At 46.8% G+C, this 14,447-nt stretch overlaps 1 protein-coding gene across 2 annotated transcripts in view; it reads right to left on the reverse strand.

The window, feature by feature from the left end:
- The window catches only part of DPYSL2 (dihydropyrimidinase like 2), a 142,819-nt gene that overhangs the window by 92,874 nt on the left and 35,498 nt on the right, over positions 1 to 14,447 (reverse strand). Inside the window, exon 1 of one of the 2 annotated variants that reach the window (XM_068274718.1) lies at positions 5,124 to 5,314. The exons of the other annotated variant lie outside the window; for it this stretch is intronic. Coding sequence (XP_068130819.1) covers positions 5,124 to 5,162 — 39 coding nt within the window. The 5' untranslated portion in view covers positions 5,163 to 5,314. Of the gene's footprint in view, positions 1 to 5,123; positions 5,315 to 14,447 lie in introns of those variants that run through there. 2 annotated transcript variants of the gene reach the window in all.

Here is a 14,447-nt window from a genome sequence, read left to right on the forward strand (position 1 = left end):
GTTCCATAAGAAGCATACAAATTTTCTGTCTGCCCCGAGCGGCCAAGAGTCCTGGCCACTTGAATCATGGCCTATACAATATCACTGAAGGTGCTCTGTGGTATCTGGCACTGAGACCTATGAGGTGAGTCCTTCATGGGTCAGACCTACTTTTCTAGCATATCCCACAGGTGCTTGGTTGGATTGAGATGTGAGGAATATGAAGGTCAAAGAAAATCGTAGGCCTCATTCGCACCAGAGGCCAAACTGTGTAATTATCGGGCAGTACTGCCTTCGATCTTCTGGTCCTCAAACACCGTCTGGCTACAATTTAATGCAGCCAAATGGCAGCGTCTGAAACCCCACGCATGTCAGAACTTGACATTTGGGAAGGTTCTCCAGCAGCAAAAAAATCTGCAACATGTGCAGACATATTCATATGTGACTCTACTGTGGCCAACTCTACAGTGTCCATGATAATTACTAGTGACAACCACTCATCCGGGGCACAGGAGAAATCCACTGCCTTCAGCCTCCTACGTGATTCATCAGACCAGTTAGTTTCTTCCATAGATCCATGGTCCAGCTCCGATATCCATTTGCTCAATGGTTGTACGTTTGGAAGTGGGCATGTACCAGGCTGTGGAGTCGAGGAGTAGGAGCAATTTTGGGTACCTGGAATTGGTAAGTTCAAAGTTCGAGTTGGATGATTTTTGTACCCACTCCATAGCCCTGCAAGGGCTGTGGAGTCAGAGCAATTTTGGTTACCTGGAGTCATAGGTTTCATAAACTGAGGAGTCCGAGTTAGAGTCGGATGATACTCCACACCCCTTATCAGTAGGAGCACTATGACTGGTTTACAACTACACAGCCCCATACATGCCAAGCTATGATCCATGGTGTGTCCTGATATCACTCTTTCATAGTCAGCAATATGTAGGTCCTCTGCAGGATCAGGCCAGACAGGCTAGTTATCACTACCCACATTCCTCTATGACAGTGGAGCACCCCTGGTCCTGTCATCATTACTGTACTCCATGACAGTGGAGCACCCATGGTCCTGTCATCATTACTGTAGCCGTGACTTAACTAGGTACTAACCAGCACACCAGGTGCCAATTCATAGACGCTCTGACCCAGTCATCTAACCATCATCTACTGTCCCTTGTCAAAGTCCTAAGAATTCCCCCTGTTCCCAACATATTACTTCCTGTTCACTTGATGCTTAATAGATCCCATCTCTTTTCAGGTGCCACAATAACTAGATAGCTCATGTTATTCCCTTCAGTTGTCAGTGGTTTTCGGTGTTGTTGCAGATTTGTGTACATGTGTATACAGGCAACAAAACGCATATAGAGAATACAGAGAAATACAGTTGTATGACAGCCATGCACTGAACGGAACGCAGAGCAGCATGAAATATGAAAATCAGTTTGTACGCATGAGGAAAGATCACACACAAGCTAATTCAAGAAAACTGAAGCAACGATTTGCAAAGCCATCGCCCATACCAGGCAATGGAATTAGACTGCCACAGCAGCATAATAAATGCACAATAATGCTTGAGAACTGGCTGTGTTCTCATTTTTCTCAACTTAAAATGGAACTGTAGTGAAAATATCAAAATAAATAAATGTGCTTATTTTTTATTTTTTTTTTTTTATACAGTATTCATTTATAGATTATTTAGTCAGTGTTTGCCCATTGTAAAATCTTTCCTCTCTCTCTGATTTACATTCTGAAATGTATTACTGGTGGTGACATCTTTAGTTCTGCCAGGTGATTTGCATGGAATGTTCGTTACTGAGAGTTCTATGCACAGAGGGAGATATGGCTTGCTTGGCAGTTGGAAAAAACGTTATTTACCACAATGCAACGGGGTTCACAGACAGGAAACTGTCAGGACCAAGGGGGAAAGGGGGTATCAGCTACTGATTGGGGTGAAGTTCAATCCTTAAATTTCCTCTTTAAAGGGGCACTACAGGGTACTGTAAAATTTAAAATATGTGCAAACATCATATACAAATAAGAAGTAAGTTTCTTCCAGAGTAAAAATGAGCCATAAATTACTTTTCTCCTATGGTGCTGTCACGTACAGTAGGCAGCAGGAATCTGACAGAAGTGACAGGTTTTGGACTAGTCCATCTCTTTATAGGGGATTTTCAGCAAAGCTTTTATTCTTTACAAAGATATTCCCTAAAAATGATTTAAACAATGATGCTGGCCAGCATCCCTGCACCCTACACAGTTTTTTGGCAGTTGGACAGAGCAACTGCCATTCACTAAATGCTTTTGAAAATAAATATATGCCAGGGAATCCCCTATAAACAGATGGACTAGTCCAAAACCTGTCACTTCTGTCAGATTTCTACAACCTACTGTAAGTGACAGCAACATAGGAGAAAAGTAATGTATGGCTCATTTTACTCTGGAAAAAATGTACTTCTTATTTGTATATGTTTGCACATATTTTCAATTTTACAGTTTTTCGCTGTAGTGCCCCTTTAACCCTCAACTGATTCCCTTTCTTTTATTGTTACCTGTGTCATGAGCCAGAGGCAGCCACTAGTTCTTAGGAAATCATGTCATCATTTAATCAGGGCTGTCCAGCTCCAGTCCTCGAGGGCCATATCCATGCCAGTGTTTGTGATGGGCAGAGACATGATGAAACGTGTTCTACTTGATAAACCACACCTATACTGATTGAGACCCATCAATTCATTTGAGCTGTGCCATAAATGTGTGAGGACCTCGACCCATGAGGACAAGAGGTCTACATCCCTGCCATAAATGAAGCAGCACTTGTGGCACTGTCCAGGATCAGAATCGGCCAATGAGGTCAGTCGATGGCAGCCTCCAGCACAGGATGAAGGCCTCAGCTCAGATGAGAGGAAAGAGGGGCTGAGACAAATTTCCCACCAATCAGATCTCAGCTGTCATTTTCCATTAGAATGTTCGCAATGGCTAAAAAACTCTGTTCTTATGGCTATAAATAAGGCCTCACAAGCCAAACTAGAACAGCTTCGGTCAATATTGATGATGAAAGGAGTATGATGAAAACACAGTATGGTAAGCAAACAGAAAGAACATTAATACAAGGAGTCATCTCAACTACATGGGAAAACAGTGATGGGTTGCCGAGGGTTCCTGGACATGACAGGAGTACGTGCTTATGTGCATATAGAGAATACAGAGAAACAAGTGACAGCCATGCACTGGCCAGGGCTGTGGAGTCGGAGCAATTTTGGGTACCTGGAGTCGGAGTGGTGGTTTCATAAACTGAGGAGTCAAGAGTTGATTGATTTTTGTACTCACTCCACAGCCCTGGCATCAGACAGCACAGTAGCATAGTGGGCAGCAGAGTGGCGTAGTGGTTGGTGCTCTCGCCTTGCAGCGCTGGGTCCCCCTTCGAACCCCAGCCAGGGCACTATCTGCACAGAGTTTGTATGTTCTCCCTGTGTCTGCGTGGGTTTCCTCCAGGCACTCCGGTTTCCCCCCACATCCCAAAAACATACAGATACGTGAATTGGCTTCCCCCCTAAATTGACCCTAGACTACTCAGATATACTAAGACTACGGTAGGGATTAGATTGTGAGCTCCTCTGAGAGACAGTGACAAGACAATATGCTCTGTACAACGCTGCGGAAGATGTCAACGCTATATAAATATTAAATAATAATGATGTACAAAAGATAGACAATGATGCTACATGTAATACATTGCTGTGTATATAGGAAAAGCAGCACACGGCAGGTGTAGGCAGAAAAACAACTGAGCATCATTTTTCTGGGTCAGCCCCAGCAGGGTGCATCTCTCTATAGTATGCATTCATTACCAGCAGTGCAGTGTGTGTGTGTAATTGCATGCAGCTCTGTGTGTATGGTTGACACTCCTCTTTTGTCAGGATGCTGCACCCCCCCCCCCCCCTCCTATGTGTGGCAGAGTAACCCCATCTGTTCACCACCAGCCAGACACACCACTATTTAGTCTTCATGATCCATCAATAATTGCCATCTTACCCGGCACCCCCTGACAAATAGATACATCTCACATCACGGCATCCACACACAACAAGGCGATCGCCAGGGCAACATCCTCAGCACACAGCTACACCCTGGAAAAATCCACTGCTACGCTTCTCATGGCAGACCCATTTATGTTATGTAACGCCATCCACCCTGAAACGACGCCACTATGCCTCTGGATCCCGAGCAAAACAAAGAGGGCTCCTAAATGTGTACAATACTGAGCTATTATTTTATTTTAATCAGTTTCATCATCCACCAATCGAAAACATCCTGATGGATTCCCTGCTACTGGAACAATGCCTGCTTACCACTGCACTGATATTGTGGTTTTTGGTACCCTACATCATCCAGGGACTCTCTCGGCAACATCTCCCAGATGTGGTTCTGGTCTCGGCTCCAAAGCGTTCTTGGAGTCTTTAGCGTTCCTGCTGAGTCTTCCAAACAAATAAATAAAATTCCAGCACTGAGACGGAGACAGCGTTGAAACGTACGGAGCCGGTGACCAGACTTGGAAAAGATTCTGCATTTGGCATCTCCACGATTAATGGTAGTAAAACGGATATATCATGTTTTCAATGCCTTCACATCATCTGTGTGCTTATCTTGCACTACACTGAAATCTCCAGTTACACTACAGTTGTTTACATAGTGTAAATGCACAGCAGGTTCTTCATTGACTGAATAATCCACCTCCCTAAACAATGCAAGGCTTAGTAGTGCACACACACACACACATACCCAGCCTGAGTGGTACCCTAGGCAAGACTGTAGCTATGGGAATAGCTGGCAGCATCTCCATCACTCCACATCCGCCAGCCATGTCCTATAGATAGATGTCCATGTAACAGATAGCAGATGATGCTCTGCTCTCTATGTGAAATCAGTACAGGCTGCTATTGTACAGCCAGGCATCAGCATCCTGACATCTACATACAATGACACACCTACAGACTTCTGCAAGGCATCCTCTGCCTGGAAGCACCCCCAATGCAAGCCTGCGGCCAGATTGCATGGTCAGAGCATGGCACACACACGGGCGGGCTGCTCTGCAATGCCAGGCTGGTGCTGTGGGCTCTGCAGAATCCCAATGCCAATCGCTGGAGCCCCCCACTCACCGTGATGCGAGGAATGTTCTTCTTGCCCTGGTAAGACATGCTGGAGGCTCTCCCCTTGGTGCTGGGCGGGGGGCTGGCGGACACAGGACCGGTGCTGCGGACGGAGGGTGCTGAGGAGGAGGAGGAAGATGAGGATGCGCTGCCCCCGGTCTCCCTGTGCCCAGGCTGCAATAAAGGACTTGCAGCAGGCGGCAGTGCGCACGCGCCGTGCCACTCCCTGTCCTCATCCGAGGCAGCAGCTCCCCGGCCGCTGCCATTGGTCGAGCCGCCAGCCGCTATGCTAATGACAAGCCTGGCCAGGAGGCGGAGCCGGAGCGGGGATGCAACGACTGCAATGCAGTGGAGAAGCCGAGATTGATGCGCTGCAATTCGCTGCCGGGCGGTGATATGGCACTGCAATCCAGCGCCCGCCTATGGGAGGCATGCAGCCCTGGCTCATTATCAGTGCCAGCTGCAGCCACAGAGAGCCTCAGCGTGCCAGCATGCGACTGCCAAGTGTGGGGCTGGCACTGGACAATACGATCTATACAGCCCAGTGACAGCCGCTGTTTTGTAGTGCTAGATAAGATGATAGCACTTTTCTATGTATATTGAATGCATGGGTTTTTGCTATTTAAAACCACCCGGCTGGGTCATATAGACCTATTTCCTGTTGAGGCTACTCCCCCTTTCTTACCATAAGCCACACAAGGCAGCCAGGGAGGGGGGCACTAGCCAGTATTTCCTTGTCAGTACTGATCACCTGACCATCCCCACCTCCTCCCTCTGCTGCTGGGAAGCCACTATGGACTGGTACACATGATACAATTTTCTGACAGATTGACAGTCGGATCGATTATTTGTGACAGGTCCGCTTCTGATCTGCTTCCCGGTCTTTTTTTCTCATCGGTTTTGTATAGAAGTGATAGGAAAAACAATCAGAAAGCAGACCGGACCTGTCAAAAATAATGGATTCGACCGTCAATCTGATGGAAAATTGCATTGTGTGATCTAGGCTTAATGGCTGGTACACTGCAATTTTCCGCCAAATTGACAGTCGAATCGATTATTTCCGATAGGTCTGATCTGCTTTCCGATCGTTTTTCTGATCGATTTTGTATAAAAGTGATTGGAAAATCGATCGGTAATCAAAGCGGATCTGTCAAAAATAATAGATTTAGCCATCAATCTGACAGAAATTGTGTACTAGGCATAAGACTTGGTTCACAATGGAGCGATTTTTTTGAGGTTTTTCGCAGCGCTTTGCTGATCGCTGGTGATTGAAGTGCTGTGGCAAAGTATTTTAATGTAAGTATTCATGCTGCAGCGTTGTGATCACTATAAAATTGTGAATGGGGCATGCAGCTTTTATTTAGTGAGTGTGATGCAGACTGCTGCTGCTTGAGCAAAATTGCAATAGCCAACAAAATTGCATTGCAAAGTTGCAATCATTACACCATTGCATTTTGCAGTGTGAACCAGTCCTAAAACTCCTTTTTCACAGGATGCTGAACTCAGTGGCATAGCTGAGGAGTTTGGGGCCCCAGTGCAAGTTTGACATGGGGCCCTAAGCACTGTATTGATAAGAAGTCCCAAAACCTACCAAGGACAGTTTCAGTGTCCGAGAGGTGTAATCAAAGGAAATGGTTAGTTTAGGCCCGGTTCACCTCTGTGTTTTTGTACAGAACGTAACTGGAACGTATACTGTACAAACGGAATGGATGTGAAAGGATCCATTGTTAACATATTGGAACATTCACATGCGTCCGTTGGTACGGATACGCTCCGTTCCCCGGACCAAAAAAAATGCTGCAGGCCCTAATTTCCCGGACCGTTCTGCCCAGCGGAATGGAACTGGACAAAAAAATGCTTTTGCATTGGGGCAATGGAGAACGAAATGTTTCTTCACACTAGTAAAGAAATGGACCATTCCACGGGGGATGGGGGCGACGCAAACCTGAGCGGTGGGAGGGTGAGGGGGGTTGCAGCAGCCGGGCGGTTGGTGAGCGAGGGTGAACCGGGCCTCTATACATACCTAAAGGCCAGTGGTAGAGGCATCCGTCTTTTTCCGTGTCATGTGACTGTAATCACAGAGCAGGAAGAGGAAGCCTCTGCCGCTGACATTAGGTATGTATTTGCTGGCAAACGGAGTGAAAACCGATCCATCGGTGATCAGATCAGTTTTCACAATCTGCTTGCCAATGTGCACAGAGCCATCCAGATCCGGTGAAGCGGAGACCGGATCCGCTTACCGGATCCGTTTGGCTCATTTTTTCTAATGTGAACCGGGCCTAAGGATTACTACTATTCCAATGCACATATTGGGCCTGATTCACAAAGCTGTGCTAACAGTTAGCACCCTGGTGAAAAGCCCTTTATCATGCCTAAACTCAGTTTAGGCATGATAAGTTTAGGTGTGATAAGTTTAGGCATGATAAGTTTAGGTGTGATAAGTTTAGGCATGATAAGTTTAAGCACCAACTGGGTTAGCACCGCAGTGCACAGCTGATCAAAAGTTTTGCGCTAGCAAAGTCTGGTGCACTTCGCATAGAGTTTAATGGCGCTGCTTTGCGTGCGGGACTTTGCAAGCAATCTACACTTATCTAAACTTAGCATGCCTAAACTTATCACACCTAAACTTATCATGCCTAAACTTATCACGCCTAAACTGGCTTTTCACCGGTGTGGTGCAAAGGTTATCATGCCTAAAGTCTTTTAGGCGTGATAACTGAGTTATCACCGCTTTGTGAATCAGGCCCATAGAGGTGTTCATTACCAGCACAGCACCCATTAAAAGATAATGAGATGTATTAAAGGACTTACGAGGCAAAGAATAAAAAAAAAAAAAAAAAAAACCTAGATACCTGCGTCAGCTTGTAAGGCACGGAGGACGCCGTCAGCGCCCTCCGTGCCGTTCCGCCGGGTTCCCACCGCTCAATAGTATACCCCCCCGAACGGTCCCCGACCGCGCGGCCTGGGTCGGGCTCTCCAGCCTGTACAAAGATGGCCGCCAGAGCTGGCCGCGGCTGCACAGTCCGCATAGCCGCGAGTGCGGCTGCGCAGCTCTCACGCTACTGTTATGTGGATCGGGGGGGGGGGGGGGGTTGGCCTTAGAGCTGCGCAGCCGCACTCGTGGCTATGCAGACTGCGCAGCCACGGCCAGCTCCGGCGGCCATCGTTGTACAGGCTGAAGAGACCGACCCGTGCGGTCGGGGACCGTTCGGGGGGGCTATTGAGCGGCGGGGACCCAGCGGAACGGCACAGAGGGCGCGGACGGCGTCCTCCGAGCCTTACAAGCTGACGCAGGTATCTAAGTTTTTTGGGGGTTTTCTTTGTATTCTTGGCCTCGTAAGTCCTTTAAGGAGGACCCCACTGGTCCAGGGGCCCTGGTGCGGTCGCAACCTCTGCATCCCCTATTGCAGTGATGGCTAACCTTGGCACTCCAGCTGTGACCAAACTACAAATCCCATCATGCTACCGCCTCCCTGAGTTATGCTTAGAGTATTGCAATGCCTCATGGGACTTGTAGTTCCACCACAGCTGGAGTGCCAAGGCTAGCCATCACTAGGGATGCTCGAAAAATTCCGCGGAATTATAAATTCCGTGATTCCGGCCGGAATTAGGTTAATTCCGATTCCGGTAGTCAAATACTTATACGGAATTCCGTCGGAAAAATCTCTCTCTCCTCCTCCTCCATCCATCCATCCATCCAAGTAGGGAATTGCAGATTTTCAAAACAGCTTATATACCATAGCTGGGATTTGAACCCAGAACCTAGTGTGTAGTAGGTATCTGTCTTAACCTCTAGACCATGACCCACACTACATGCTAAAGCTGGCGGTAGCATAAACCATACTTCCATTATGATCAATTCGATAGAAAAAGTAGCATGATTAAGGATTTGTACTTTTTGAAAAGCATGCTTATATACCATAGCTGGGAATTAAACCCAGGACCTAGTGTGTAGTAGGTATCTGTCTTACCCTCTAGACCATCAACCACACTCAGGGCCAGGCTTTAGCGCCCCCCCATCCCTCCCACCCCAGCTGTCACACACTGATTGCTATTACACTAAGAGGTGCCCCAGGGCCACCCCCCCCCCACCCCCAACACCTTAATCTCTACTTATCTGGCTTGCAGTCGCTGCCATGTATCACCTTTTCTTATTTCTTTCTGCTTCAAACACAATTGGGAATGACAGCTGAATGAATTGTGCACCCCCCTCCTACACTGCGCCCTGAGGCTGCAGCCTCTCCAGCCTCAGCCTTACTAGTGGGTAAGACAGATACCTACTACCATGCAGTGTGGTTCATGGTCTACAGGGTAAGACAGATACCTACTACACACTAGGTCCTGGGTTCAAATCCCAGCTATGGTATTTAAGCATGCTTTTCAAAAAGTACAAATCCTTAATCATGATACTTTTTCTATCGAATTGATCATAATGGGAGTATGGTTTATGCTACCGCCAGCTTTAGCATGTAGTGTGGGTCATGGTCTAGAGGTTAAGACAGATACCTACTACACACTAGTTTCTGGGTTCAAATCCCAGCTATGGTATATAAGCTGTTTTGAAAATCTGCAATTCCCTACTTGGATGGATGGAGGAGGAGGAGGAGAGAGAGAGAGAGATTTTTCCGACGGAATTCCGTATAAGGCGGAACTGCCCCGGTATACCGTCGGAATGGAACGGTAACGGAATTTCTATATGGCGGAAATGGGCTATTCCGACCATTCCTGGCCATCACTGCCCTATTGCTATGCCATTGGCTGACCTGTGCATTTCTCTGTCTGGAGCACCTTTTGCAGGTAAGACAACTGTAAGCACCAGGGTTTATTTTTCACTATACATCCAATTCTATGTAGTCTTTTGAGCTGTATTTACTGGACTACGGAATTTTTCCACAGAATATTTTACACAAACAAACATTTAACGACTTTTTTCACTATTACCGCCATGTTACCACACTATTTTACTGACCTTTACTTGCACTCCGAAAAAAGATTTGTGAATGTGGAAAAAAAATGGTAATTACTGCTGTTGGTCATTTTTCATTACAAATGTCTTTACCACACGTATTGTGAATGGAGTCCATTGTATCAGCATTTAAAGGGAACCCGAGATGAGAGGGATATGGAGGCTGCTATATTTATTTCCTTTTAAGGCAACTGGCATTGTTTACATGGAAATAAATATGTCTGCCTCCATATCCCTCCCACCTCGGGTTCCCTTTCACACACAGGGGGGGAGGAGGGGGGGGGGTAATAACAAGGATAGTGGCATTGCATGCAGCATCAGACAGGTGGTCAGATGCATGAATCCCACCTCCTGCCCCGAATGCTGCAGCCACTTGCAAGGGTCAGTTTCACTGAACAGTTGGCATGCAGAGACTGTGCCATTCCCCAAACATCTATGTGAACATAAAATTGAGAATTTATAAAATTGCAGTGCTGGCCACAAAGAGTTGAACTATAAGCAGAGGGAAAAGGAAGAAGTTGGTCCATTTTCAAGCTGCAAAAATTTACATAGACAATTTGCATGATCCTGCATCAACTCTGAAGTATTTGCATCACATGGACCATCCCTACTCATCAGTGAAGACTGTCCTTTGTCTCTCCTTACAAATGCAAGCTTCTGTGAATGTGTCTTGGGTCACATGACTGAATATTTCATGGGAATTCTGTGGAACGGCTGCATCAAATATTGAGGGCTCGTTCCCACTGTTGCGACGCGATTTCGGCCGCATTCCGACGCTTGTAAAAACGCATGCGGATGCGTTTCCGCATGCGTTTTTACCCGCGATTTCGCATGCGATTTCGCATGGCAGGGTGCCATGCGAAATTAACCATGACACTGCCAGGGCTAAATAAAATTGAAAAAGGTGCGAAATCGCACGCGAAATCGCGGGTAAAAACGCATGTAACAAACACATGCGTTTTTACTATTAAATACATTAGCGGCGATTCGCACGGATTCCCGACGCAGGCGAAATCGTTGGCTCTTTTGTGCGGTTTTTTACCGCTGAAAAAAACGCACCTCAACAACGCTACAGTGGAAACAGGCCCATCCACTTGCATTACATGTGCGGATCTGCATGCGTTGGACGCATGCAGATTCGCGATAGTGGGAACGAGCCCTAAAAGTGAGTGAGCATATTTATCTTTAACAATGAAAATCTAGGAGGATGAACTAAGGGCTTGAAAAATGACAGACCAAAATGTCTACAAGTTTCTTTTAGTAGACAGCTGTATTACAATGTATCTTTTCAATAAGTTGATACATTGTACAGTATTCTGGTAGCAGCCAGAAAAGAATACTATGTTTGTTTATAGTAGCCAGTGGCTGGCAGTGCTCTTAGCTACAGTGTAGCTAGTCCTTGATCCCTCAGGCAGTGGTCACACTTGCTTAAAAGGAACCCGAGGTGAGACCTATTGAAGCGGCCATATCTATTTCCTTTTAATCAATACCAATTTTGCCAGACAGTCCTGCTGATCTTTCTGGTCAGTAGCGTCTAAATCACACACCTGAAACAAGCATGCAGCTAATCTTGTCAGATTGTCATAGATGTGCATGCTTGTTCAGGGTCTATGGTACCCGAGGTGACATGTGACATGATGAGATGTAAATGGGTATGTACAGTGCCTAGCACACAAATAACTATGCTGTGTTTTTTTTTCCCTTTATTTGCCTGAAAGAGTTAAATATCAGCTGTGTAAGTGGCTGACTCAGTCCTGACTCAGACAGGAAGTGACTACTGGTAAGTCATTCCAGTTATAATACAGTTCATAGATTTTAGCTCTGGCATCCTTAAATTAATGTGTCATTGAGCAAAATCAATAAAACAGTTTAAACTTAAAAAGTAGATTTAAACATAAACTGAACTGTAGTGAAAATAACTTAACAGAATGTTCGTTACAGAGAGTTCTATGCACAGAGGGAGATATGGCTTGCTTGGCAGTTGGGGAAAAAGCCGTTATTTTCCACAATGCAACAAAGTTCACAGACAGCAAACTGTCAGGGCCATGGTCATGACATCACACTGTGGGAGCAGGGCCGGATTTCTGGGAAGGCCCCAAAGGCCCGGGCCTTGGGCGGCTGCCGAACAAGGGGCCACCTGGACATGAAAGAGATGTTGCTGCATATGAAAGAGGAGGCCGAAAATGGGGAGCAGCACATGGAAAAGGGAAAATGATGCTGATCATGAAAGACACGGACTGCTCTACATGGATGATACTCATGGAAGAGGGAGCTGTACATAGAATGGGAGGGGCTGCAGTACATGGATGATGCACATGGAGGAGGGGGCTGCACATGGAATGGGAGGGGCTGCTGTACATGGATGATACTCATGGAATAGGGGGAGGCACATGGAATGGGAGGGGCTGCTGTACATGGATGATACACATGGAAGAGGGAGCTGCACATGGAATGGGAGGGGCTGCTGTACATGGATGATACACATGGAAGAGGGGGCTGCACATAGAATGGGAGGAGCTGCAGTACATGGATGATGCACATGGAAGAGGGGGCTGCACATGGAATGGGAGGGGGCTGCTGTACATGGATGATACACATGGAAGGGGGGGCTGCACATAGAATGGGAGGGGCTGCAGTACATGGATGATGCACATGGAAGAGGGGGCTGCACATGGAATGGGAGGGGGCTGCTGTACATGGATGATACACATGGAAGGGGGGGGGGGGCTGCACATGGAATGGGAGGGGCTGCTGTACATGGATGATACACATGGAAGAGGGGGCTGCAGATGGAATGGGAGGGGCTGCTGTACATGGATGATACTCATGGAATAGGGGGCTGCACATGGAATGGGAGGGGCTGCTGTACATGGATGATACACATGGAAGAGGGGGCTGCACATAGAATGGGAGGGGCTGCAGTACATGGATGATATTCATGGAAGAGGGGGCTGCACATGGAATGGGAGGGACTGCTCTACATGGATGATACTCATGGAAGAGGGGGCGGCACATGGAATGGGAGGGGCTGCTGTACATGGATGATACACATGGAAGAGGGGGCGGCACATGGAATGGGAGGGACTGCTCTACATGGATGATACTCATGAAAGAGGGGGAAGCACATGGAATGGGAGGGGCTGCTGTACATGGATGATACACATGGAAGAGGGGGTGGCACATGGAATGGGAGGGGCTGCTCTACATGGATGATACACATGGAAGAGAAGGCTGCACATGGAATGGGAGGGGCTGCTGTACATGGATAATGCACATGGAAGAGGGGGCTGCACATGGAATGGGAGGGGCGCTGCTGCTGCACAAGAAAGGGGAGTCACAACATACTTAGCCTAGGAGCACACAAAGTATAAATCAGACCTTGTGTGGGAGAGGTTTCACCACAACAGTCATACAGACCGCCCTGATGTATTTGAGAAAATGTAAAGATTTCTCATGTAAAGGAAGTATCAGCTACCGATTGGAATGAAGATCAATCCTTGGTTAAAGTTCCTCTTTAAAATCACGTGTGTTTTCTGTGAAGCCTGAGGTGTCCATTCCCAGGAGGCTCCCCGCCGTACGAAAAATGTATACCGCTCCTGTGGATATTCGTTGCCACCGTCCCCGCTTGTCCCATAGACCAGGAAGCATTGTGCTTCCTGTTGGTTTCCAAAAGAACCAATGGGAATCCTCCTGCAACAGAGAATATTTTCATTGGTTCATGTGGACAAGTTAGAATCCTCCCTGTTGCTAGATAGAATTCACTTTTTTACAAACCAACAAGAACTCCTATGCTTCCTGGTCTACAGGCGAGCAGCGAACGAGCGGGGACAGCACAGGCGTCGAGAAAAGTGGCCAGGCAAACGCACCAAGAAGTGTGAACAATGCTACTGCATTAAGCAGATGTGCTTACCATGCCGCTTACTCATACGCTGCTTTAGCAGTGAAGTGTGAACCCAGCTTAGGTTTTCTGCCATACGAGTTTCTACATTTTGCAATTTTAGTTCTGCATTTGTAATTGCATCTTTCATTTGTAATTTCAATTTTACCGCAATTTTAATGCAAGTGAATGGGAGAAATTTTTAAAAAGTGCTCAGAAAGCGCTGATCAATCGCAAACGTTTATAGTGTGTCTGAGCCCTTACTCATGACCAAGGATGGGATGCTCATTCGGATTCTGCGGAAATGCAATTTCCAAAATTCCGATTGGAAATTGCATTTCGGTAATGCAAGTGCGTTAGGCGGATTTCCGCCGGAAATCACAGAAATTTCCGCTGTAAATCACGGAAATTCCACCCGACTTTAACATCGATTTTCTCAAAAACTATAAGGTCTTTTTGAAAACTTTTTTGGCATCTTGTTCAGGAGATT

This window comes from Hyperolius riggenbachi, chromosome 3 (genome assembly GCF_040937935.1).
Source record: "Hyperolius riggenbachi isolate aHypRig1 chromosome 3, aHypRig1.pri, whole genome shotgun sequence".
Classification (NCBI taxonomy): Eukaryota; Metazoa; Chordata; class Amphibia; order Anura; family Hyperoliidae; genus Hyperolius; species Hyperolius riggenbachi.